The sequence below is a fragment of the Spinacia oleracea genome, chromosome 3 (assembly GCF_020520425.1).
Source record: "Spinacia oleracea cultivar Varoflay chromosome 3, BTI_SOV_V1, whole genome shotgun sequence".
Classification (NCBI taxonomy): Eukaryota; Viridiplantae; Streptophyta; class Magnoliopsida; order Caryophyllales; family Amaranthaceae; genus Spinacia; species Spinacia oleracea.
This window is the reverse complement of record NC_079489.1, coordinates 30,432,003-30,459,995: the sequence shown is the minus strand read 5'-3', so window position 1 is coordinate 30,459,995 and position 27,993 is coordinate 30,432,003. Positions and strand designations below refer to the sequence as shown.

General features: G+C 37.9%; 1 protein-coding gene and 1 long non-coding RNA gene across 5 annotated transcripts; one reads left to right on the top strand and one right to left on the bottom strand.

Annotated features, from left to right (window-relative positions):
* The first annotated feature begins 4 nt into the window (after nt 1-4).
* Nucleotides 5-11,347, top strand: LOC110805978 (uncharacterized). Of its 4 annotated transcripts, none has more exons than XR_008930275.1 (4): nt 5-343; nt 2,013-3,783; nt 9,501-9,704; nt 11,035-11,347. XR_008930275.1 is itself a non-coding variant. In XM_056840050.1 (4 exons), the coding sequence occupies exons 2-4, from the start codon at nt 2,122-2,124 to the stop codon at nt 11,067-11,069; spliced, it is 402 nt and encodes a 133-aa protein (XP_056696028.1). In that variant the 5' UTR covers nt 5-343; nt 2,013-2,121; the 3' UTR covers nt 11,070-11,347. The 4 variants fall into 4 exon arrangements, 2 of the variants coding, with proteins under 2 accessions (XP_056696028.1, XP_056696027.1); XM_056840050.1 differs by lacking the exon at nt 9,501-9,704 and having other exon boundaries at nt 2,013-2,342; nt 3,638-3,783; XM_056840049.1 differs by lacking the exons at nt 9,501-9,704; nt 11,035-11,347 and adding an exon at nt 5,019-5,250 and having other exon boundaries at nt 6-343; nt 2,013-2,342; nt 3,638-3,783.
* Nucleotides 6,167-8,203, bottom strand: LOC130470275 (uncharacterized). The gene is made up of 3 exons (XR_008930276.1): nt 7,948-8,203; nt 7,474-7,534; nt 6,167-6,384 (listed from the first exon to the last, which is right to left on the bottom strand). It is a non-coding gene; the product is annotated as an uncharacterized lncRNA (long non-coding RNA).
* Nucleotides 11,348-27,993: the final 16,646 nt, after the last annotated feature.

Genomic DNA, 27,993 nt, shown 5'->3' with positions numbered 1-27,993 from the left:
TTATATTTTTTTTTTTAAAAAAATGCCAAACTCCGTACTCCGTCTTCCCCAATTTCTCTTTCAGATTCTCAAAATGAAAAAAGCCCCAAATCTTCCATTTACTTTCTCTCTCCCTAAGCTTCAATTTAACTTCTCTTCTCCCTTTCTCTCCCCTTAATCTCCAATTTTATTTCTCTCTCCCAATCTTCAAGTTTGCTAACCCTAATTTTACATGTTTTGGTTGAAATTTGATGTAGTTCATCTGAAAGTTAGTTGAGTTCGCTGAAATTTGCTTGAGTTCGTCTGAGATTTGGTTCAATCGCACGTATTTTCTCATATCTGAAGCTCCCCTGAAGTTCGCCTGGTATCGTTTTTGCTCCACCTCTTCTCTCTTTGCGTTTTTTTTTGTGAGCTGGTATTTGAATTTTGAACTTAAGTGACAAATTAGGAGATGTATAATAACTGGTGTCATATTGTTTTTGATTATTTGTTTCTAGTTCATCATTATTTACCCTGTTTTATTGCGTTTTTTTGTTGTAATTTTGACGATTTGGCTCTTTTTTTTTGCTGTTTTGGATGATATATGTTTGACCTTAATGTTTGTTTTTAATTTGATTTTATTGAGATTATCTGAATTTTGTTAATGGATATTTGATTATTAAATTTTAGCTGATTTGATTATGATTTTAGGTATATGAAGTATGTAGCTAGACTGTTAAGGTGGTAGTAGTTGCAGCAATTTTTTAGACTTGAGGTTAACTTACTAAAATCACGGTGGTCAAGTTTTGTGTTATCAGAGAAATTATCTGATGAGAACATTTAATAGTGGAATATTTAAATCCTAGATAAAAGGATGGATAATCTGATGAAGTGCTGAACGAGATCATCATTGGCTATTTATTGTTTATTTGGCAGAGTATCCCATTAGAATAGGCATCAAAACTTTGATAAGCCTAAATCTATTAAGACTAACTGGAAGAACCATATTTGTGACCCTTGTAACTGTATTGGCTATGGCAATGCCTTCTTCAATGGCGTCATTGCGTTGCTAGGAGCAGTCGGGTTTTGGCCATTATCCATATATTTCCCAATACAGATGTACATTGCCCAAAACAGGATCAAACGATGTTCATTCAAGTGGTTAATGATCCAACTTCTTAACTTGTTGTTTTTGCTTGTTTCAATAGATGCTGGTGCTGCTTCTGGTCTTCATACCTCAAAGCCCTTCCAATTCAAAGTATAATGAAAATGTTTGATCATCTTCTTTCAGGTTTAGGCAGTGCCAATGTACGTTTTGTATGTATAGTCTGTACTAGTTTGTAGTTAAGTCTTGTCTGCAGAATGCTTAGAAACAATTTTATTAAGAAAAATTTAGTGTTTTTTTCTTCTTCTAGTGTTTGATTAGTGTAGATTTGGAGCATTTGAAAATTAGCTATTTGGTACTCCGTATGTGCTTATTAGATCTAATATAATACGAGAGTATGGTCCCATATCCTTCCTGCCAGATTATACTAAATATTATTTCAGTAATACCAAGTCTTATTTTGGATTATGTTTTGGTGGACTGTTGTTTTTAGATTTTATAAATGCAGAACCATTATTTTATTTATTTAGTTTCCCCTATGCTTCCTGCCTATGTTTGCTACTTGTATTTCTTTATTGTAAGCATTTTTTTTATTCCCATTTAAACAAAGTGTGGCCTTCTAGTTATTAGTTTATCAATAATAGCAGTCTTTATATGTCAAAGGCATATACATTGTTCTGAAACGACTTAAGTCAGGTTATTGCAGTTCATATTTGATTACATTAATTGTCTAATGCAGTGATAATTTTATCTGCATGATCTGAGTCATGTTCTTACTTCTGATAGAATTATATCACTTTTCTTGTTTTGATACCTTGTAAACGTTCATTATGATTTAGTTAGCAGGTACTTGTGCAAGAAGATGAAAATAAGAAGAGGGAAATCAGTTTCCTTATGTTAGTAGTGTTATATCTTTTGAAACTGACTTTCTTCTTATACTATGTTGCAGGAACCCTAGCTACCATGGACGAGGGGAAACAATTTATGTACAATCAAGAACAATTGGTAGTCCTGAGGGAATTAGACCTACCAATCGTATTGGCTTGCTTTCAAGCAATATGGTTGATACCATAGAATACTACAATAAGAAGGTAAGTGAAATTACTCTTAAGCTAGAAGCTGAGCAAAAAATCACCTTAAGAGATCGACAACTTGCTGTAGCACTCGTATCCTTTTCGAATAGGGTGGATATTGCTGCTGCTCAGAGTTTATCTGAGAAGCAAGAATTCATTACAGTGATGAAACATCCACTCCAAGTCCATATTTCTCCAAGGAAAAAGTAAATAAACATCATAGAAGTTTTCCTTGTTCGCAACTGTCTTTGTATTCAAATTTTAGCATGTCCGTGGTATATAAATAAGTCATATTACTTTCTAAGAGCATAGTATTTTTGCTGGCCTAGATCGCTTCCCGCGCTTTGTTTTTACTGGAAACTGATATGCCTCTTATTATATGCGGGACGAGGAGATAACTATTTTGCTATTGGCCTTTTTGCTTTCATCCTCTTGTTCATGAAAACTTCTCCCCTGTCCTTCTATTTTGTCTATTTTGGTTTATGCATGCCTGTTTTCAGTTGGTTTATTTTACTCCCTCCGTATTTTTTTAAGAGATACACTTGGCCGGGCACGGGTATTAAGAAGAATAATTGAATGGAATAAAATAATAAAGCAAGTGGGGTTGGATAGATATTTTAATAATTAAATATGTGGGGACCATGTCATTTTGGTGGGTGGAGAGTGGGGTGAGTTTATGAAAATATTTGTTTAATAGGATAGTGGGTGATAGGGTATATTAGATGTATTATTTAATTAGATGGTGGGGTTGATAAGTTACTAAAAATGGCAAGTGTATCTCTTAAATAAATACGGCCGGAAAAGGCAAGTGTATCCCTTAAAAAAATACGGAGGGAGTATCAGTGTTGGGGCACTGATTTGGTCATGGTTTTATGAGGGTTGGATCTTGAACGGTTGTACCTTAACACCTACTAGAAGCTTCTGTTCAGGTAGATGTGAATCAATAGGAACTGGTATGCTGTTATTAGAGTGAATATGACATTGCTACGGTTCATCGTAACTGTTGAAATGTAGTTGCCTAATGTTGGAAGAGGGGTGGGGGGAGAGTTGCATGTCCATTGCGAACTGTTTAAGGGTAATTAATTAATTATGAACAAAAAAATGATGAAAAAAAAAGTGTTGAATGTGCTTTAGCTTTGTAAGAATGTCACCTGTTTCTTTTACAAACTATAGGTGCATGTGCATGTCGAACAGTAAAGAAAATTTATGGACAAAAAGCAGTGATGATGCCTTCAGCTTTTCTTATGAGTGATATTGTTGCCTTTGACAATATAAAGGTGGTATCTTCTTTAAGAAAGGATAAAGGTGGAAGAAACGTCGTTAATTTGTTATGAATGATATGCTCATCTTGATAGGGTTTCTTGTAATTGACTTCTTAAGTAGTGTGTTATGATTAGTATGCGTAATCATTGTTCAAAGACCCCCCACCGCTGCTCATCTTTGCTGGATTGGAATTTCTATGCAAAGTAAAACTCATAAGTCTTTCTTTGACATTCACTAGGTCGCATCTGACAATGGGATCACTTCTGATTCCACCTCATCTAATCAGGGTGTCCCCAAACGTCAAAGGGGAGACTGGTCAAGAGTCAGGTGCTGGGCAAGATGTGTATAATCCACCTGCTAGCTATTACAATTATTATTATCCAGGTTAGACTTTTGTTGTACTTTCTTTCTGTGTACTTATTCATAGTATGCTTCCTGGCTGAAATGCTATGATGAAAAATAAGTTTACTTGAAGTTTAATGCAAGTGGTATTACTATTACTTCAGTTACAAAACAAAAAAAGTAAAATTGATTAGAAATAATTCAGATAATACTTCGCCACCATCTTTAATAAAAACAGACTTAACTAAGGAAATACACAAAGTATAAGGGGTTGTTTGGTTGACATCTAAAAATTGGGGAATTTGAAATTCATGGGAATTTATAGATTGGCTAGTTGTTTGGTTGACATAAAAAGTAAAAATAGAGGAAGTTAGAATTTATTATACTTGTCTCGGTATGACCTATATCGGGCCAAATGAGCCTTAGATGTGCATAAAGAACTTGAAATAAATCTTAGTAACCTCTAAGGCTCTAACTTATCATATCAAACATAAAAAAGATTTAGAAAGTGTCCTTAGGTTCATTTGTTGATATTTGGGATCGAAAATGCCATTTTTGACCATAAATGACCTATATCGACCCAAATGAACCATAGACGTGCATAACGAACTTGAAATGACTCTTATAATCATATAACTAATCATATGAATCATGAAAAACGTTTAGAATATAGAAATAGGTTCGTTTGTTGGTAGTTGGGATCGAAAATGCCATTTTTGGCCATAAATGACCTATATCGACCCAAATGACCCTTAGGCGTGCATAACAAACGAAATGAGTTTCACAAACATATAACTAATCATAAGAATCATGAAAAACATTTAGAATATGGATATAGGTTTGTTTGTTGGTAGTTGGGATCGAAAATGCCATTTTTGACCATAAAAGATCTATATCGACCCAAATGAACCATAGGCGTGCATAACGAACTTGAACTGATTCTTATAATCATATAATTAATCATCTAAATCATGAAAAAGGTTTAGAATGTGGATATACGTTCGTTTGTTCGTAGTTGGGATCGAAAATGCCATTTTTGGCCATAAATGACCAATAGGCGTGCATAACGAACTTGAAATGAGTCTTATAATCATCTTACTAATCTTATAAATCATGAAAAAGGGTTAGAGTGTGGAAAGAGATTCGCTTGTTGGTATTTGGGTTCAAAAATGTCATTTTTGGCCAATATAATTGTTTTCGTGACCAATATAATTTTTGTTTTCGCATATGAAACTTAATTTAATTTATTGGTTTGCATGTACGGTGTTCTTTTAAAGGTTTTCAAAACTCCAAGGGAGGGGCCCTTTACCAAAAAGGAGTTGGATGAAGTTCGAGACAAGTGGGCTACTTACTTCAACGATTGTGAACTACCCTCAGTGTAATAAATAGAGAAGACTTGTAGTTATTCGTGACTCTTACATTATTTTGTTATTTATCGATTTAATTAATTACATTTGAATTAATTCGGTAATATTATTGGAAATTTGAAATTTATATCATTTTGGAGAATGTCAAGCTGATATTTGATGAAACAGAAATTATATTGCAAAATCAGAAATTATATTGCAGAATATTAGGAATTATATTGCAGATTTTTTTTTTTAAAAAAAAAAAAACTCAAAAGTTGCCCTTGTTTGCAACAAGAGCAACTTATGTGCAGCTAATAAGGTGCCCTTGTTTGGAACAAGGGCAACTTATAAGTTTCACATAAGGTGCCCTTGTTTGCAACAAGGGCACCTTATAAGTTTCACATAAGGTGCCCTTGTTTGCAACAAAGGCACCTTATAAGATTATAAGGTGCCCTTTTTAAGGGCAACTTTTGATAATTTTACAAAAGTGACCCCCCATTGGTGGCACTTACGAAGGGCAACTTATAAGCCACTTTTAAGAGCAACTTATCAAGTTTTTTCCTCTAATGACTCCTCTCGGTAGTTACAGTCCCCCGAACCCTCAATCTCTACCTTGCGGGTGTATGTTGAGAGATCCCCACACCAGGGATCACAAGGGAACCTACGGCCGTCGTGGTCAAACATAATTGCACTCCCTTTATGTCATGATAACCGGGTTTTGTCAGTTTTTCTCATTGTCATTAAAAATTGAATGGCGACTCCTATATTACTAGTCAATTGGGTGTAAACTCACAGAAATCCAGTTACACTTGATTTGACAAAAAGAAGCGTCACACCCACGAGGGACGAGGTCACGCATTAGCCTCGTGCTTTTTCGACCCCCTCACAACTGAAAAGTTTCAAAGCATGACATTTTCAGCTAGGAATCTGACTGGTATTGTAACACCCTGATAATTCCTTATATTTATAATTCCTTTTTCCAACTAATATAAATGAATTACCAAGATATTACCGCCATCGTCATAACGACTAAGGCTATTTACCAGAATTACGCAGCGGAAATAACTAACTTTCAAATCATAATAAATAGTTAATGGTGTGACTACAAAGTCGAAACCGTTACGGCCCAAAACAAATTGAAATCCATTAACTCATAATTAAATCATTGGTTTAGTCACGACTATAAAATAAAATAGAGTTTATAAAATACGGAAGTAGGAAAACATAAACTCTCATCACAATCCCATGATAACTTCTTCCGCAAGTTATCTCTCACAACCTGTTTATTCGAAATCTACTCTCCAACAATGCAAATGCAATGGTGGATCATCATAGGGTCATTAAGGCAAAGGCCATGACCGAAATACATGAAGCAGAAAGTCAGCCAAAACCTGAGTACGGACAAGCTAGAATAACATTCTATCCTAACATGCTTCACTCGAATTAATAAAAATCCACATGCAAAAGCCATTTATTAAACAAGTAATCATGGAGACAAGACTCGACACTTGACTACAGATTAATAAGAATTAACTTCGAACGGGTAAGAGAAAATATCCACAAAGGGAAAGATAAAGGTGTTGGGAGCCCTCCAAGCACCAAATAAATAAAATTCGGACTTTCTACCGACAGTTGGGCCATACCGATGGAATTCCAGTGCATAAAAGCATAAAAATAAAATAATGAAACAACGTCTTGTATCATTCAAGGGGTACAAGTTTTCCGGCAAGACTCCCCCCATTGTTCATACTCGAGGTATATACGTTCCAAGAGTTTTAAAGCTCATTCGGGTTACACTTTACGTTAATTAATATGTTATGTTCAAGGCGACTCAATACTCAACACAAAGCATAACATACAAACAGTTAAACAATGACACTTTATTTTAATCCTTTAGGACTTGTGATCAAACATAGGACTCAAGTGATATTACTCCCATTGTTCCTTCTCAAACACCGTTGAGATAACCCGACATTGCCAGTTAACAAGTGGGGTGTGCTCATAGCACGAATAGTCCTTAGTTCAATTCACATAAAATTTCCAAACATATTCTACTCTACGGTAGAATAAATAATGCACTGCAGCATATCCACTAGGCTCAAAGTATGCTAGACATCCCGTACAATAGCATAACCATAAAAACTTGCATGTGAAACACTCATACATGCATATAAACTTGAACAACATGCTTGACATAATTCAACGTTTATAATTGATCACAACATGATTGTCCACATAGAATTCATAGATTCAATAATAATTCTCAGCATGCTTGTTCACACATCAAACATGAATTCTCAACACTTTAAGTCCACATGATTCACAATTAATAAACATCACATAATCCTCATGGAATAGGTGGTCACCCTAGTCATGTACGTACCTTGAATACCTAAGTATGGGGGCCACTTTGTGAATCACGACCCAAAGCTAGAAATCACCTCCTATAATTAAAATAAAGAAACTTAATTATTATCCATGTTTACTAAATTTCCAACAACTATTATAGATTCTAAAATCTTTGTTTTGATAATAAAAATTGACACTTTAATATTTTATTTAATCTGAAAATTATTACTTTTCCAATTAAAATCAATCTCATGAATTTAAATACGAAAACATCAATATACGGTGTTCATAACCGTTCCCAGCAGTTTAAATAATCAAAATCAATAATATTATAAGGTGAAGCAAATGGAAGAGAAAATGGATGAATTGGTGAAGAAATCGACGGAATCTGATAAATTGATCAGCGGATTAACGGAGAAAGTTAACAAAGAGAGAAGCTGTTATTCTAGAAAAAGCTGATAAGGAGAAGCAAGCGATAACAAATTCAAAGGATTAAAGACTCAATTACCTGTTATTGGAGCTATTTCTGCTAGTGTTCTTGTCGTTGTCGTCGTTGCTTGCTACATTAGGAAAAAGTAGAAAAAGGTACAAAATATAGTGTGTTTAAAAGAGATAATTTGGTTTAGGTTGAGAATTTGATGGTTATTATGGGCTAGTAATAATCTAGTTATTTGTTAAAATTTGATGTTATTTACTGTTGTTTTTTCTCTAGCGTTTTTTTTTTTTGCTATTATAGCAAGCAAATTTGGAAATACCTCTCTGGTTTGTTTCAGGTTTGGAGGTTATTGAGTTTTTTATCTCAATTTTGTTCTATGATAAATGATGATTATTGTTGAGGCCTTGATTTGGAATAGTTTCCTGTTTGAATTTTTCAAGCTTGATGTTAAAAATTTATTTCATTTCTCTCATTTAGTATCGAAATTAGGTACCATGTTTGAGTTGGTGAATTATCTAATTTTGTTTCTAATTTGTCCTCTTATTGTTGCCTCATTGTACCATTAGTGTTGAATTTCATGAAAATAAGCTCCACAACTCAGAATTTTGGTGTTCGAATCTGGTGATTTGGGTCTCAGAACTTGATTTTATGACTTTAAGCTGCGTTATTTTTTTGTCTTTTTCTAATTGGAAACTTATACATGATAGGGATTTGAGTGAACAAACAAGTCTAACCATAAGGCTTTTATAGAATTTACACCCCCTATCCCCTCTGACGCGAAAGTGCAGGTAGGCCAATAGTGGCAATTGGTGATTTGATTTCAATTGTAGCAGCATTTACTGGCTAGGGTTCGGAAACTGGAAATGTTTTTGGCACAATTCATGTGAGTATAAGAGGTTTTATATTCTCTCATAAAGGGTGCTCTAACATCACCTTAGTGGTGTGCATGGATCAATTTCCTTAGGAAACCTATGATACTTCTCAAGGTATTAAATGTCAATAAGCTAAGTCTGAATACCATTGTTTTCATTATTGATTTGTTGTTAGTTTTAAAAGGGTGATTATAATCTTTACTAACTCCACATTCTTTATGGAAAAAAGGCGAAAGCATCAGAAGATATGTTTAGTTCACCTTTGTGCTTCAGGAATGTAGTTCATATGAATGCTTAGACCGTTCTTGAACTAATGTGTTATTCGTTGGTATTAATATTAAGGGATTGGAAATTTATTTGTTGATTGGTATTGATTACGGAATAATTGTTTATTTTCTAATTATGGATTTAGTATAAACATCGTCTTAATGAACTAGAGACTGTTGTTGAGCGAGAACTTTAGTCACCGAGCTGTTAAATTTGTATTGTTATGTTGTTACTTTATTCCCTGTGAAAACTGTAGAACAAAATATAGTGAAATCGGAACATATGTGGTGAGGCTAAATTGTCGTGTGGTACTGATTGTTGTGCAGTGTGGTTTTTGGCATTGTTATCTGTTACTGCTGCTCTCTTTTCTGTTCAAGTTTGTTGCAGTTTATGTGATGCATGTTCATTGATTTGTTGTTGTTGTAGTGCTTCCCCAATTCAAATGGTATATGCATGTATAACTAGTGACTTTGTGTCAATGCATAGGGGTTTTATGTCATTGAGAATCACAAACGTTGGATACTTTCAAAAGCTGCAAAGGGATGGAAAGCTTTCAACACTAGATTAGGACTTCAATGGATGTATTTAGATGATGGAACAATAAGTCAACAACCACCATGGAAATATTCTTGGATAGTTAAACCTGATTGGGATAAGTTCATGGACTACTGCACTTATGAAAAGTTCAAGGTCGTAGACTTCATTACTCCCTTACAGTTCTATTTTAAGTATATAGCTTTTGATGTTTTATTTAAATATGCACTTGTTACATCTGTTGTGAGCCTACTGAAATTTATGTTCTTAGGGTTTAGGGGGATGTTGGTTTATAATAATTAAAGCAGTAGAAAAAAATAAAAATATACGGACAGATAAGAAAACTTGAAGTTTCAGGGTAATATTAAACAGACATTGAGGACTAGGGGGGAAATAATTAGAGGCTTGGGCTTGTATCTTTGTACTTTAGAGGCTCATTTGTAGTTGAATTACCAAGACTATTGTTTAATTTATTTTGCTTTGGGCTAAAGTGATTGTTAATTTGTTTTGTTTTGGGTTAAATTGGTTAATGTATTGTTTGATCTTTTTCTGGTTGCATTTGGGTGCTAGCTTGTATGTATGTCTCTGCTTGTAATGTTTCAATTTCAATGATTCAGTAGATGTAGGTAAGTGTGAAGTTATTTTAAAAGTTCTATCATCAGGAAAATGTACATTGGAAATTTAGGAACAATCTATTTTGGTTCTGAAAAATTCTTAGTCGTTCATTTATCCGCTCTCTCCTTTACTACAGAACATTGAAATGAAACCAACAATCAACGATCAAACAAAATACCTAGCTGTATCCATTGGTAATGGTATTGATATTGTACAATTGAAATTCTTACCCTCGCGTAGAGACTTTTAGGGTCTGTTGCAGCACCCATGCTAGCTCTAGTTTTGCCATTTAAGATGATAGTAGTATTACTAATTTCCTTTGAGCCAACTCCTGAGACTCCTCTTCAGAATTTCTAATTGAGTTCTGCTTATTAAGGCCAGAAGAATTATCTTCGTCATTGGAATAATTTCTCTAATTCTTCTTTGTCTTATTGTTCCACTTTTCTTTCTGATCATACATTGCAATAATTCTATGATCAGACATTGTTTATTGTGTGGCATGATTAACTACTTGACCACTATAAGGCTATAAAAAAGTCAGCCGTCCTCTAAAATTCGAGGTATTTTCCTGCCAATCTCATCACGCCTTCTATCTTCAGAAGGCGGCTAAATTTCAGTCATCTAATATTCTTGTTTCAGCTGCAAATTATTATTATCCAATAAATCTGGTTGATCATCAAAGCAACCACTGTAGCTCATTTCTAGATTCAAGCACTACATGCTCCTAAAATTTGAGTTGGAATTCTTTGAATACCACAAGTTTACATTTTGCATTCAAACTGATGACAATGTTGGGATTTGAGTTTTATATCCTTTGGATACCACAAGACTATGAATTTGCTTAAATACTAATTATGTTACTTATTTACAGTTTTCTCAAGAAACTTAAACATCGAAAAATGTTGATGAGGTTAGAGACATGTGGGTTGAGTATTTGCTCAAGCAAGAAGCAGATGAAGAAAAAAAGATGATGCTATGGAAATAACTCCATGAGTTTCGGTTCCAATTATTGGTAAATTGGTGTGAATGAATAGATTTTATAACATTTTCTTTTACGTTTTTCGAAATTATGATGTAAAGCTTTTACGTTTATGGAAATTACAATTAATGTATCGATTTTGCGTTTTGAGCATTACTTATGGAAAATATTTTTTTCGGTAATAATATATATTATTATGGAATTATTAATGAATTATTATGAAATATTATGAAATATTATTGCAGGTGTATCTACGTAATTCGTAGGTATTTACCTGCTATTATCGATCTTTTGAACAAATATTATAAGTGAAAAGAGACCTGTTATGTATAAAAATTCTCTCTAGGTATAATAATAAAAAATTCAAAGAGATCCCATATCTTACATACGGGGTCTGAGCTTATTAGAATAAAAATATTAAAAATGTCAAAGAGACCCCATACCTTACATGTGGGGTCTGGGCTTATTCGATAAAAAAATATTAAAATTTTTAAAGAGACCCAATATCTAATATATGGGGTCTTAATTTCTTGAATAAAAAAAATTAAAAAATTCAAAGAGACCCCCTACCTTACATATGGGGTTTGAATATCTTTACGAACATATCCCATATCTCTAATAAGGGGTCTCATTCCCTTCTAAAATATTTTCGACCAACTTTACATAAGAGTCCCCCATCTAGAGGGGGTCTCTTTTAAAAAGAGACCCCCCATCTAGAGACCCCCCTAGAGGAGGTATCTTATGCCATTTTAGGAGGGTCTCTTTGCCCATATTTGTAGTAGTGATTACATCAACAGCTTTAGATCGACATTCGATCTCTGCGAGCTTAGACTGATTAATAGAAGACTCTAACTCTAGACTCTTGGACTTATTAGGACTCGAGAATTGAAAACATGGACTCTAGACTTAGACTCTATGCATGAACATTAAGCATAGACTTAATCAAAGATGTAATTTCAATGGAGCTCCCAATGATCCTCTTCATCGATGATGTAGCAGTCACTTCCGGTGAGGGTGGCCATGTCTCGAATCTGATCCCAAGTACTATACAGATACATGGAGAAGTGGCTCTTGTATGTCTTGTTCAGACTTAGCATGAACATCCGGACCAAATTTCCTCCTGGAAGATTAGGCTAGATGCGGCTAACGGCGCCCAACCACTTATAGAAGTAAGTTAACATCTCTTTATCCTCTTCTTGGCGCAGATCCATGGTTTCTCGGATGAGTTTGTCTTTTGGTCTAAGACCCTTCAGGGCCAAGTAGGATGGATCGTCTAACAGTTCTTCAACCCAAGGCTTGTCAAGGAGTAGATCAGAGTAGGCTTGAATGTTAATTATTAGAAAGTGTGACTATTTCCTGTTGCACCCAACATAGAAAATTAGACTTTTGATTCCCAAAACCTTGTTGGTGATGCCATAAAGCTTGAGATTCTTCATAGGAGATAGCATGAGATCATAGCCCGAAAATCCCAGAGCTTTGAGAGTTGACAATGGGCATATGTTTTCCTCGAGATCAGGGGTGACCAATTGATTAGGCACTTTCCAGACTTGAATTTGAGGCCTGAGGTGGTAAAAGTTAGGGACCACTAGCTCCGATACGGGTTGGAAGATAGTAGAAAGTAGATTGCAAGGAAAGGAATCCTCAAGGTCCTCATAGTCTTCAAAGATGGCTAGGACTACAAGTGATTTCTTCGCCCCTGAAAGAAGTGGTAGAGGTTTGTTTTCCACCATGTTTTGGATCAGGTGTTTGATCTTGTAGAAATATTCGATGTCATGTCCATTACCATTATGGAATTTGCAATAGGCATCCTTGTTCCAGCTCTTGGACCTTTTGTCGACTGGTGGGTCCTCTGTTGGGCCAATTGGAGTGATGAGCTCTTTTTCAATCAACTGATCAAATGCATCCGAGTAGGTCATACCTAGGTTAGTGAACACCCTTTGAAGTAGGTTTTGAAAGTTGCGTTGATTTCCATTGTTTTTCTTAGGGAAGCCATTTCCCTTGGAGAAGTTTCTTTGGGGGTGAGGAGCTTCGAGTGCATTGACCTCGTGAACGTTGGGTCCCGTTTCAGTTTTCTTACTCCTCCATTTTTTTGCTTGAGGAGTAGGTGTTGATGGTGTCTTCATCAAGTCATCCTCAATGCCTACCCAGATATTATATTCCCTTTCATAGGTTTTGAGACCCGTACACTTCATGTGGTTGTTTTATTTCGGGAGCAGACTGGCAATGAAAGTTTTGACTAGATCCTTTTCTGGTGGCCTAGTTACCATCTGAGATGCCATCTGTAACACCCTAATAATTCCTTGCTTTTATAAAATCATTTTCCAACTTAAAATAAAGGAATTACTAAAGTATTACCGCCACCGTGATAACGGTTAAGGCTATTACCAGAATTACGCAGCGGAATTAAATGTCAACTAACTTTTAAAAACCATAATTAATGAAATATTGAGGCCTCCTACAATTTGGAACCATAATGGCCCAAAACCCAAAATATAAATAATTCAAACATTTCAAACGTAATTAAAATATTGAATAAAATAGTTTCAAAGAACGAAAGCATGCAACTCTCTCAATCATCCCAAGCCACATGATTTCGATCGTACTTGATCTACCAACCTGCTATATTAATCTACTCCCCAACAATGCAAGTGCAAATGATGGATCATCATAGGGTCATTAAGGCAAAGACCATGACCAGAAACACACAAAGCACGTAGTCAGCAAAAGCTGAGTACTTACAAGCATAGAGTAAATGAAACTAAAACATGCATCACTCATTAAGTACTAATCAACATGCAAAAGCCATATAATACTTAACAAACAATCATGAGACACATGACTCGACTCTTGACTCACAATTTAATTAGAATAAGCTTCGAACGGGCCAAAAGAATAATCCACAAAGGGAAAAGGTGATGGGAGCCAACCATACACCAAATATAATAATAAAATCGGGTCATACCGAGTGTCGGGCCATACCGACGGAATTCCTGCGCATAATATAAATGAAACAACGTCTTGTATCATTAGTAGGAGTACGAGCTTTCCGGCAAGACTCCCCCCATTGTTCATACTCAAGGTATATACGTTCCAAGAGTTTTGAAGCTTGTTCCGGTTGCACTTTACGTTTATTAATATTTTAATAAAGGCGAACTCAAGACTCGACAACATGCATACATACAATTAATAAACAACAACCAAAACAATCTTATTTTAATGCTTTAAGACTTGTGATCAACCAAGCAAGACACTTGTGATATTACTACCATGTTCCTCCTCACCAAAGTGAGACTCCACATCATGCATATTAACATGAGGGTTGTGCCCTTGCACGACAAATCCTAATTCATTTCATACATAATATTCCCAACTGAACCCTACATGTGCGGTGGCTTACGTGAGCTAACCCTTCACATGTGGTAAAATAAATAGTACAACGAGGTACAAATAAATGGCTCAAAGTATGCTAGACATCCCGTACAATAACATACAAATAAATAATCCATCCCTTGCATGTGAAATAAACCATACATGCATAAATATTGAACAACATGATTGACAATGAAATCCATACTCATAATAATTTCAACATGCTTGTTCAACAATTAATCCAATAAATCCAACATCACAAATCACATGCTCGTTCACCAAAATAAACATGATTCCACATAATATAATTCACATCATCAACAATCATGTAATGTCATTGACAAAAAGGTGTGGTCGCCCTAGACTTGTACGTACCTTGAATACCTAAGCGTAGGGGCCACTTTGCAATAACGAGCACTCAACTAGAATTCACCTCCTATCATCAAAATAATGAAACTTAAATTATTTCCATATTCATTAAATTTCCAGCAACTTTATAAAAATTAAAACCTCCTTTAGACTTTAGAATTCAATCGTTTTTCAATAATAAAATCGTCTCAATTTGCAAAATCAATCCCTAGTACGAAAACATACTTTTTCCGCCTTTAAAATCAATAAAAATCAACACTTTAAACCTTTATTCAAATCTGAAAATATAATTGATTATCATAATTAAAATCATCACCTAATTATGCTAATCAATTGACTCATTAGGTCTAGGTTAAAACCCAAACTTGAAAATCCCAATAACACTAGTTTATTATCATAAAAATCAATGCTTTATTCAATAAACAAATCTGAAAATTCATCCTTTAATAATTAAACAAACCTAATGAATCACAACACACAAATCCTCAAACCACGGTATTCATAACCGGTTCCCAGCATTTTAATTACTCAAAACAATATTAATATAATAATTTAAAATACGGAATTTAAATAGAATAGGTAAGGAAGAAGAGAATTATACCAATCCGGCCTATAGCACGGAACAACCACGAATTAATGTGATTGGGCGAAAAGAATTGAACAACGAACGAACAACACACACACGATCGTGTGTGTGCGCGCAGCAGCGAGGGGACGAGGCACAGGGGCGCGCGCCGCGACGAGGGGACGAGGGCAGCAGGGGCGCGCGCTGTGCGCGAGGAGAGAGCGAGAGAGGGCGAGAGTGTGGGCGCTGTGCGCGAGGGAAGGCGAGCAAAGCAGGGGCGCGCTGTGCGCGAGGGAGAGAGGAAGAGAGGGAGTGGGCGTTGGGCGTGAGGCGGAGCAGCACGAGGGCGCAGCAGCACGAGCACGGGGCTGTGTGCGTGCGTGCGGTGTGCCGAGCAAAGAGAGGAGAGGAGTGAGGTGCAAGAAATCAAAAATGGGCTTTATGAAATTTTAGGGGTTCATTTAATGATGGGGGAGTCTATTTATAGGCTCCCTAATCCCTTGATGGGCCAGGCTTAGGATATTTGAGTTGGGCTTAGGAATTAAATGAATTGGGCTAGCTTAGGATTTAAATTAAACTGTTTGGATTGGGCTCGTTTAATAAAACGAATTGGACTTTTTATTTAAAACCCGAAGCTTTAAAAATCATTTGCAACTCATTTAATTTCCCGACTCAAGAATTAAATTCGTTTCGTAATTAATTAAAATAATAAATATCCTAATTAAAATAAAATACATTAAATGCAATGCGTTTAAATATTATTTAAACGATAATAAATCGTAAAATGCTTTATAAATATAATAAAATATATTTATAAATATTATAAAAATACGAGGTATTACAGTCTACCCTCCTTAAAAGAAGTTTCGTCCTGAAACTTGGGTTCGGAAATCAAAATTCAACTCAAAACTTGAGACTTTCTGAGACTTTCAATACGTTCATTTACAAAAAAATTAAGTTGATGTACTCTTCACATGATTAAACAGGACAATAATAAGTGCAAATTCAATAGAAAGCACTAAATTGAGCATAAAATAGGGGAAAACAAGGTAAAAAGCGCGAAATTCTACCGCACTCTACCCCCCTTAAAAGACACGAGTTACGACCCCGTAACTCAACTAACCTCAGGAAAAAGCTCGGGATATTTCTTTCTCATGTCGTCCTCCGCTTCCCAAGTAGCTTCCTCAGATTCTTGGTTAGACCACAACACTTTGACAATTTTCACATCTTTAGTACGCGTACTACGCACTTTGCTATCAAGGATCTTGACAGGTCTTTCCTCAAAGGTTAGACTTTGGTCTAATTCTAGGGTCTCCGGTTGCAACACATGCGATTTATCCGGGATATATTTCCTTAACTGAGATATGTGGAACACATTATGCACTCTATGCAAGTCCATAGGCAAGGCTAGTTTATAAGCTACCTTTCCGATTCTTTCTAAGAACTCATATGGGCCTATGTACTTAGGGCTTAACTTCCCTTTCTTCCCAAATCTCATGACACCTTTCATTGGTGACACTTTGAGCAACACTTTATCACCTATGTTGAACTCTTCATCCCTACGTTTCAAGTCTGCATAACTCTTTTGGCGATCCTGCGCCGCTTGAATCTTTGATTGGATGGTTCTGATTTGGTTCATGGTTTCCTCTATCATTTGAGGTCCCAACACTACGGTTTCACTAATATCGTTCCAACAAAGTGGACTTCTACACTTTCGTCCATACAAAGCCTCAAATGGTGCCATTCCAATGCTAGCATGATAGCTATTGTTATAGGAAAACTCAATCAGATCTAGGCTATCTTCCCAACTTCCTTGGAAATCAATAACGCATGCCCGAAGCATGTCCTCCAGGGTTTGGATAGTCCTTTCAGTTTGTCCATCCGTGGCTGGGTGGAAGGCTGCACTCATTTTCAATGTCGTACCAAAACTCTTCTGCACACTTTTCCAGAAATTCGAAAGAAACCTTGAAACCCTATCTGATACGATATCCTTAGGAACTCCATGTAACCTCACAACATTCTTAATGTAGGCTTTAGCAAGTTGTTCCATTTTCCAGGTTTCCTTCATTGGTATAAACATTGCTGACTTGGTCAACCTATCTACCACAACCCAAATTGTATCATTCCCAGTCTTTGACTTAGGTAAACAAGTGACAAAGTCCATAGGAATACAGTCCCATTTCCAGCTTGGAATCTCTAAAGGTTGGACCTTCCCTTGAGGTCTCCTATGCTCAATTTTAACCTTCTGACAAGTCAAACATCTAGCCACAAATTCAGCCACTTCGTTCTTCATCCTTGGCCACCAATAGACCTTTTTCAAGTCCTTATACAACTTGTCACCCCCTGGGTGCACAGAATATGGCGTATTATGCCCTTCTTTCATCAATCTCTCTTTCAGTTCTCCACACTTTTGAGGCACGCACCACCTGCCTTTGTACCTCAAACTTCCATCATCATGGATTTGGAAATCTAACTCCTTACCTTGCGAAATCTTTTCCTTGATTCGCTCCAACTTTACATCACCAGCTTGATTCTCTCTAATCTCATCAAATATTGACGGTTGGATGGTTAAGGCATTCATTATTCCCACAAGGCTATCACCACTTACTATTTCAAGGTTCAAACGCTGCATGTCCTTACACAGCTCGTTAGCAACTACTAACGCATTAACACTATGACTTGATTTCCTACTCAAGGCATCCGCAACTACATTGGCTTTTCCCTCATGGTACTGGATATCCAAATCATAGTCCTTAATTAACTCCAACCACCTTCGTTGGCGCATATTCAAATCCTTCTGTGTGAAGATGTACTTCAAACTCTTGTGGTCCGTAAATATCCTACACTTCACACCATACAGATAGTGTCTCCATATCTTCAATGCGAATACTATAGCCGCTAGCTCTAAATCATGGGTAGGGTAATTGGATTCATATGGCTTCAATTGCCTTGACGCATACGCAATAACTTTCCCGTTTTGCATCAATACACACCCTAAACCATTCTTAGAGGCATCACTATACACATCGTATGCACCACTCTCATCTGGTAAGGTTAACACTGGCGCGGTTGTCAATCGTGTCTTTAAGGCTTGGAATGCTTCCTCACACTGGTCACTCCATTCAAACTTGGTTTCCTTCTTCATCAAGGTAGTCATGGGCTTGGCTATCCTAGAGAAGTCTTGTACAAATCGTCTATAGTAGCCAGCTAATCCCAGAAAACTACGAATGTCAGTCACACTCTTGGGTGTAGGCCATTCACTAACAGCTTTGATCTTAGCAGGGTCAACTGCCACTCCTTCTTTTGACACAAAATGTCCCAAAAATGCAACTCTTTCCAACCAAAACTCACACTTTGAGAACTTGGCATACAACTGGTTATCTCTCAAGGTACTCAACACCGATCTCAAGTGTTCCGCGTGATCTTCTTCACTCTTTGAATACACTAGGATGTCATCCATGAAAACCACTACAAACTTGTCCAAATAGGCATGGAATACACGATTCATTAAGTCCATAAATATTGCAGGGGCATTGGTTAACCCAAAAGGCATAACAGTGAACTCATAATGTCCATATCTAGTTCTGAATGCAGTCTTTGGTATGTCACGGTCAGCGATTCTCAATTGATGATAACCCGAACGCAAATCGATCTTTAAAAAGATTCCTGCTCCTTTTAGTTGGTCAAATAGGTCTTCTATCCTAGGTAATGGATATTTGTTCTTGATTGTGACTTTATTGAGCTCCCTGTATTCTATACAGAGCCTCATGCTTCCATCCTTTTTCTTCACAAACAGCACTGGTGCTCCCCAAGGCGATGCGCTTGGCCTAATATAACCTTTCTCCAATAGATCCTCTAGTTGGCTTTTTAATTCATTCATTTATGCTGGAGCCATTTGTGAGGGGGTCGAAAAAGCACGAGGCTAATTCATGACCTCGTCCCTCGTGGGTGTGACGCTTCTTTTTGTCAAATCAAGTGTAATTGGATTTCCTGTGAGTTTACACCCAATTGACTAGTAATATAGGAGTCGCCATTCAGTTTTTAACGACAATGAGAAAAACTGACAAAACCCGGTTATCGTGACATAAAGGGAGTGCAATTATGTTTGACCACGACGGCCGTAGGTTCCCTTGTGATCCCTGGTGGTGGGGATCGCTCAACGTACACCCGCAGGGTAGAGATTGAGGGTTCGGGGGACTGTAACTACCGAGAGGAGTACTCGCTCTTCGATAACTCCAAAGGCAGGATATCCTTACTAGCTCAGCATAAATAATTGAAGGGACATGCGTTAACTATTAAACTAATCTGAGTTGATTTTAATAATATGCAACATATAGTACTAGATCGAGCGCGATTATCTGATTTAGATTGTTTTAAGGGACCTAGCATGATAATCCAATTTCCCAAAAATATCATATTTATTAAGCGTGATCGAACAATCAGATTTTAGTTAGTTTAACAGTTCATAAAAGGGCGAGGAAAGCAATTAAACCATGGAAAAGGGACACATTACGACGCACCCTTGAGAGGTGCGTCACGGTTCTCAGAAAACTAACCACTTTGACTTTGCTATTTCTCCTTTTATTTAACGAATCTCAAATTATGGGACGGGATACGTTCTGTTCGATTTATGGATCGATTGCGACAGAACGCGTGATCAGTTTTGCAGCGTGAGGCTTAGGCTTAGGGGTTTAGAGTCAATACTCAGAATATAATTGTGTGTTGTGTGTTCTCTTCAGGTCGGTTTTAGGGGTCTATTATAGGAAAGAGTGGCGTAGAAAGATATATTTTCAGGAATTTGAATACGAAACGGATTAGGAAAAGAATCCGCCCCAGGTATTTTCGGCGCCCAGCTCAGGGCGTCAAAGATTTCGGCGCCCAGGGCTGGGCGTTGAAAATAGGGTCTGGCAGAATTCTTTATCAAATTGGACTCTAGAGTACGGAGTTCATTAAGAGACTTAATCCGAGTTATTTGGTGCGTATCAATTTACGACGGAAAGCGTCTGGGCCCTTTACGAACTCTAGGTTCGTTATGAGTTTAATTAATACGTTAACTCTTTTATCGAACTGCGATAGGAATAGAATTCCTTTTACAATTTCTATCTCTTTTAGGATTTATGTTGGAGTTCAACACCTAATTCTTACAGGTTTCTATCTTTGTATTCTTACTACTTTTAACAACTACCCATTACGGTAGTTACTATTTTTAGCAGGTTTCCATAAATAGCAGGTTTCGGGTGAAATGAAAAGGGGAATTGAGATTCGTTATTTTATAGGAGATGCGTTGTCAAGTGGAGATTTACGCTTTCATCATCGAACCTTCCCTTTCGGGAATGGGGACAAAAGTAGGTGTCTACAGTTAGCCCCCACTTTGACTGAGTCTTGGAGTAAGACGATTGTCAAAGTTTTAGACGGAGTGCGTCGCACAAGCCATGGTGACCTGTTTTGGCGAGGGTCTCACGAGCCCCCGAGTGATAACATTTGACTTAAGGGTCATCACTTGAAGTGTCGACATACCCCTCACGTGTCATTGGGATTTGTCAACGGATAGTATAGAAACTTCCTCACTTTGTCATTGGAAGGATCTAAAGAAGTGTAGAAACTCCCTCACTTTGTCATTGGGAGTAGCTACAAATGTTTTCGAAATCAAAGCTATAAAGTGTAATTGGGCCTGGCCAAGCCCAACCACGAGGTAAAAAGGTTTTAAAGATTCTCATTTTCAAGGCTAGTTAAACGAGAAAACCCCCTTGTTTTTATGGGAAGTAAAACGAAGGAAAATCCAGCACATCGCTCTTTTTTTGGAAAAAACGGAAAACCAATCACATCGTTCTTTTTTGGAAAAACGGAAAACCAATCCTTAAATTTTTGGAAAAAGGGAAAATCGATCCTTTAATTTTTGGAAAAAGGGAAAACCGATCCTTTAATTTTTGGAAAAAGGGAAAACCGATCCTTTAATTTTTGGAAAAAGGGAAAACCGATAAAGGTTATCGCTGCAGCGACTAAGGACCTGCGCGGTTAGCGACGCAGACCCCGCTGGCTAAAGATGGCGAGCCTGTCCGCTAAGGGTGGACGCCCCGTCCGAAAAAGTGGACGAATCTTGTTTTTTAAATTTGACAATAAGGACCTACGCGGCTTGTGACGTAGACCCCGCCGGCTAAAGATGGCGAACCTGTCCGCTAAGGGTGGACACCCCGTCCGATAGAAGTGGACGAATCTATTTTGAAATTTGTTTTGTGTTTATTTTTTGGAAAATGAGGACCTACGTGGTTTGCCCCGTAGACCCCGCCGGCTGAAGATGGCGAGCCTGTTTTATTTTGAATTTTAAAAATTTTACATTTTTGGAAAACTGAGCACCTGCGCGGCTAGTGACGCAGACCCCGCCCGCTGAGGTTGGGCGAACCCTGTCCGCTGAGGGTGGACGTCCCTGAATTCGTTTTTCGTTTTGAAACTCGCGTGGTTCGTGACGTGATCTTGCCCGATTGAGGTGGGCAAGTCCCTATTTCATTTGTTCTTGTGATTTCTTTGAGAATTTCTTTTCTTATTCATTCTCACAGGAGCGAATTCTTTCGAGGGATGCTCGGACTTAGTTGTAACCTGAATGTAGGTTGACAACGTGCTTAGACGGACCATTTTCTTGTGGTCATCATCTTTCATGGTTTTGAGCTAGTCATTACGGCTCAATCTTGCCACTACCTGGGTCCTTGATTAGGGGACTATGTATAAGTGTCAATGGCGACCTTTGTCTTTAGGTCGTAAACCGGTTTTATTTTTTGAGACATCCAGACACGTAGTTTGGGAATATTGTTTTAACTTTGCATAATATATATTTTCTTTCGAGTCCCCAAGCACTCGTGCTTGACGGTCATTTCTTGTCAAAGAGGTTCCTTGGGGATACGCATTCTGTAATGTCCTTGATCGTGTTTGGGATTGTACTCGTAAGTGCGAGCGATCTTTGTAGTGGTGTGCTACTCTTGACAAAGTCGTGAGGTGCGACTTTCAGTAAGGAAATCGCCAATTTTCGAGTCGAATGGATACGACAGGGCCCTATAGAAGTCAGAGCTTTTTTCGGGCCTGGGTTCATTTTCGGCGCCCAGGCCTGGGCGTTGAAATAATTCACGCCCAGGTGGGGCGTTGAAAGTGTTGTTTGGGCTGGTCTTTTGATGACACAGTTGGCCTCTTGTTCATTCGTTTATTTCACTTGGAAGTTCTATGTATTCTCTTTTCTTTTCTATTGTTTTTTTCTTTGTTTTTAGAACGTGATGATTTTCTTGAGAAGCCGTAGCCGATTGGTGGACTACGGTGCCTGTCGCTTCGGGGCGATTATTTTAAGGAACTGTTGCTCTTAAGGCGTACAGTTATTGCGATAGTTGGGCGAGTCTATATGGCCCGAGGAACATACCTTGAGGCGTAAGACTTTGACCGCTCTTGTTGTTGTATATTTTTCCTTTTGAACGCGTTCGTGGATGTTCGATACTTAGAATGATGATATGTATGTGCGAACTAGCGTTCATAGAATGGCCATTGTGTGCGGTCCATTAATCAGTTTGCTTGAATCATTTTTGAGCAATGACTGATTTTGAATAGTTTGCTTAGAAGCTTGATAGGGTTCAGGCCCATTCATGAAGTGGGCTCAAACATCGTGCCCTTTCGATTGTTCAAACATTTGCTTCGAGATTTTTTATCTTGCTATGTTTGTTTCGTAGCTTGGAGCCCCCAAGTATGCATGTTGGGATGCTTCCTTTTGGCGTACGATTTTTGTAGGTTCTTTTGAGAAAGATGCCTTGGGGTTCCGCTCGTGTAGGTGCGAGCTATCCCTTTCGTGGTAGGTAATATTTTGCTACCTTTAATCCTTAATGTAGAAGTCGTGTGGCTTGCATTTTGAATTTGGGCGATAAGTAATCTTTGCCTCTTTTACACATGCTCTTTGGTCGTGCTCGCATTAGTGCAATATGCCTTACTCTCTCTCTTTTTTTAGACTTGTACCGTGGGATGGTTGAACTTATGGTGCGACGTAGGCTTGTGTGGCCTAACAACGTGTCTTAGAACATTCCTCCAGGTGTTGGGATATCATTATTATTTTTGCATTGGAGTATTTCATCAAGCCTCGTTCAGGTGTTTGAACAAGTGTAGCACCTTCTGCGTGGGTTTGCACGGCTTATTACTTCGTTCGATGCGAGGATTCATAGGTGTTTCTTATTTTTATATCTGGGAAAAACTTGGCTAGCAGAAAGATTCAGCGCCCAGGCTGGGGCGTCAAAGATATCGGCGCCCAGCTCTGGGCGTTGAAAATGATTTCTGGGTATATTTTGACAGTTCTTATCCTTGATTTTTTCTTTCGCTTTTGCTTTGGAACGAGGTAGACTGTGTAACGGGCGCTTGTAGGGCGAGCGTTATGTGCAGTAGTTTGGTCAGAGGTTTTGGTGACTCGCGATTTTCAGTTACCCTTGTTAGTGGGGTGACTTTATATATTCTAAGTAGTGCTTTAGAATTTGGGAGGGGTTGTAGCCATTCTAAGGTTCGTTTTACACGATTAAAGGTTAGGATTGTGCCCCTATGATGTATGTATAGCATTAGCGTCGAGAATTTGCAATAAAATCGTCATTTCGAGCATTTTTAGAGTGTTTTTCTCAAGCCCCCAATTGTAGCTACGGGATTGGCTTGGTGCTATAATGCTTTGCATACGTCATTATGCATTCATGGTGACATGGATCATGAATAGTTTGAACCAGACTCGTTTAGTGCGAGGTACGTTCGAGTAGTGACTTGCTACTTCTCTTGTAAATGTCGTATTATGCGACATCGACATGGTCAAGGTAGTAACATGTGGAAGTGTGCCTTGACCAAAAGTTAGGTGCCTTTCTTTACCCATAATCATATTTAGAAATCTTTTTTTTGACTCACTTGCAACATCGAGATAAACGCATACTTAGCTTAAACCAACGACACTTTATTATGTTCGAAGAAGTCTTTAAAAATCATTTGAAAAATTATTTAAAATCTGAATCCTACTGTGTACAATCCGAGGTGTCCTAAGTAGGTTGACTTATAGAAGGGTTCGTACAAGATTACATGAGTGAATCAAAATACTGTTACGATTTTTGGAATGCTGTCTGAGGATTTTCTAGAAGCCAGGGTGCAGTCGTCAAGATATACTTGTGCCCGTTCGGCATATGCTTTAGGCTTTTAGGGCCGTCTTTTCCAGAATTGCGGGAATATAAACCGTTTTCAAATTGACTTAGATTTACTTGGCGTATGTTTGTACAAAAGGTCAAGGCATACTTAGTTCTTTCCCTAGCTCTTCCATTTCAATTTTTTTAGCCCCCAGTTGCTATTATGTCTTCCCATTAATGATGCTTTCAGATTTCGATTTTAGATGCCCGTGTCATATGTCTGAGTAGAGCGAGCCTTGGTTAAGTGCCAAGTCCTATTGACAATGTCTGATTTTTTTTTAAAAAAAGGGGATTCGCGAGCGTTTGAGTTACCATGAACGGGTGCCCTGAGCTCGAAGGAACGATGGGGCGACGCCGTAGAACAATCCTCTTTATTGCAAGCTTACTGCCTTTACTACTTGTTGGCGATTATGACTATGTCTAGTGGTGAAAGAAGGTCTTTAAGCGAACGACTATGTCTAGTGGTGAAAGAAAGTCTTTAAGTGAGTTAGTTCGCTTTAGGGAGGGTCAAGTCGAGTACTTTAGAGGTCATGGACGCTTGCACTAGCCCCCTATTCAATTGAGGCAAAGCGATCTTTTTGAGTCTTGGCTAAGTGCCTAGGAGTGTGAGTGCTCCTTCTGGCAAGGGTACGTGCCCTTATTATTTTTCGATGTGTGCTCGTCTTGGCATCTTGATGACTTGGATTCTTCTTCGTGCTTTCAATTTTTCTTTCGACTTGGATTGCAAGTAATTAAATTTCAATAAGGGACTCTATTTCTTATTCTTGTTATTCTATAGGCTTTAATATTTTTGCAAATTAGTTGGACCGAATCATGGATTGCCTACGTATCCGCCTTAAATAGATTTAATTTGGAATCAGGTCTTGCGTAGTTCTTGTTAGGTTATGATACATATGACAATTCATAAATCATGCGGAAACAACCATTTAGCCAGGAATACATATTATTTACACATAATCATATAGCATAATTTAGATGCATACTCTTTGTTGCGTGCCTTCCCTAGCTGCGCCCGAACCGAACAAGAACAAGTCTTTAGGACTCCAAGTGTCGTCCCTCCGTAGATAGTCCACAGCACGTCCGGATCCGCCTTAAGATTGACCAACTAGAATCGCCCTTAAGGTACTAGAATTTTCTGCACTCTTAGGTAAGAAATATGACTGAATTTTTCTCTCAAAACTCACTTTGAATACTTGAATTAATCTCTGAAAATATGTGACCCTAGGCACGTATTTATAGAGTTATGGAAAGGGAATTGGAATCCTAGTAGGATACGAATTAATTAAACTTAGAATCCTATACGAACTCTAATTAATTAATTTATCCTTTTAGGAATAGGAATTTAATCATATACCAAATCCTAATAGCTTTAGGAATCGTGCATGAACACAAACACACACACACACACGCGGCAGCCACGAGGGCCGCCCATGCGCGTGCGTGCGAGCAGCAGCCCACGCCACGAGGCCCACGCAGCCGTGGCCTTGGCGCGCGCTGGGCCTGCCTTGCGGTGGGCCTGGGCGCTGCCTTGGCTGGGCTTGTGGCGCGCGTTTGGCTTGCTGGGCGATGGCCCCGACTTCGTGCTGGGCCTTCGTCCGGCAGGCCTCGTCCGATGCTAATTCGTACGATACGCTTCCGATTAAATTCCCGGTTCCGGAATTCATTTCCGATACGAACAATATTTAATATTTCCGATTCCGGAATCAATTTCTGTTTCGAACAAATATTTAATATTTCCGTTTCCGGAATCAATTTCCGATTCCGATAATATTTCCGATTCTGACAATATTTCCGTTTCCGGCAATATTTCCGATTCTGGCAATATTTCCATTTCCGATAATATTTTCCGATACGTACCATGTTTCCGTTTCCGGCAACATCTACGACTTGGATAATATTTATATTTCCGATACGATCCATATTTCCGTTTTCGGCAATATCATCGTTTCCGGAGTATTCATTTCTTGCCTGTGACGATCTCAGCTCCCACTGAAACCAAGATCCGTCTATTCCGAATATCCATAGATGGAGTATCTAATGCCATTAAATACTTGATCCGTTTACGTACTATTTGTGTGACCCTACGGGTTCAGTCAAGAGTAAGCTGTGGATTAATATCATTAATTCCACTTGAACTGAAGCGGCCTCTAGCTAGGCATTCAGCTCACTTGATCTCACTGAATTATTAACTTGTTAATTAATACTGAACCGCATTTATTAGACTTAACATAGAATGCATACTTGGACCAAGGGCATTATTTCCTTCAGTCTCCCACTTGTCCTTAGGGACAAGTGTGCATTTCCTAATTCCTTTGTCGCTCGATGCTTGCTCTTGAACATAAGGTAAGAGTCGTCATCCTTATTATGTCCAGAGGTGTTCCTCGGTTTCAGAGTTCAACTGATCAAATAAACAGATAATCATAGCCTATGATTCATCCGCGCACGGCCATGCATTTCACAGTTTCTAGCTCTCCGAGTGGCCTTGTACAACTTTTAAGCATCTCATCCCGATTTATGGGAGGACAATCCCAATCTTGCGATCTTGAGATTAGACTTCGTTTGATAGGTGATTACCTGAGCGTTGCCTTTATAGCCTCCTTTTACGGTGCGACGGTTGGTCAACGTCAAAGCAACCAGTTCTCAAACAAGTAATCTCAAATCACTCAGGTATTGAGGATTTAGTGTCTAATAATTTAATGAAATTTACTTATGACAGACTTTCATCTCTTATAGTAAAGTTTCATAGGTCTTGTCCGATACTAGTCTTCCCAAAGTAAGTATCTATGCAAATGATTATGACATTGCCATGTCCACATAGTTCAAGAAACAAAACTACTAGTCATCTTGCATTCTAATCGTCTAACGTTTTCTATGCGTCCAATTTTATAGAAAACTCCGACTAGGGACCATTTTCAACCTTTGACATTCAAGTTCACTTGATAGACATTTCTTAGTCACAGGACTGGTCCTGACAGTCTATCTTGAATATATCGTCAAATTGAAGGGACTCATCATTTAATAAACCACAAATTAAATGGAAAAATGAATTCTTTTCATTTATTGTGAATGATTAACCAATAATGTTTTACAAAGATTTAAACTCTAAAACTTTAAAACATTAAATAGAGACATCAAAGCCATTCTCCAATATGCTTGATTCCCATAGCTGCAGTGTGCGAGTTGTGCTTCGCCTGCGGCAGAGGTTTAGTCAATGGATCTGATATGTTGTCATCAGTTCCAATTTTGCTTATCTCGACTTCTTTTCTTTCAACGAACTCTCGTAGAAGGTGAAATCTACGAAGTACATGCTTGACTCTCTGGTGGTGTCTAGGCTCTTTTGCCTGTGCAATAGCTCCGTTATTGTCACAATACAGGGCT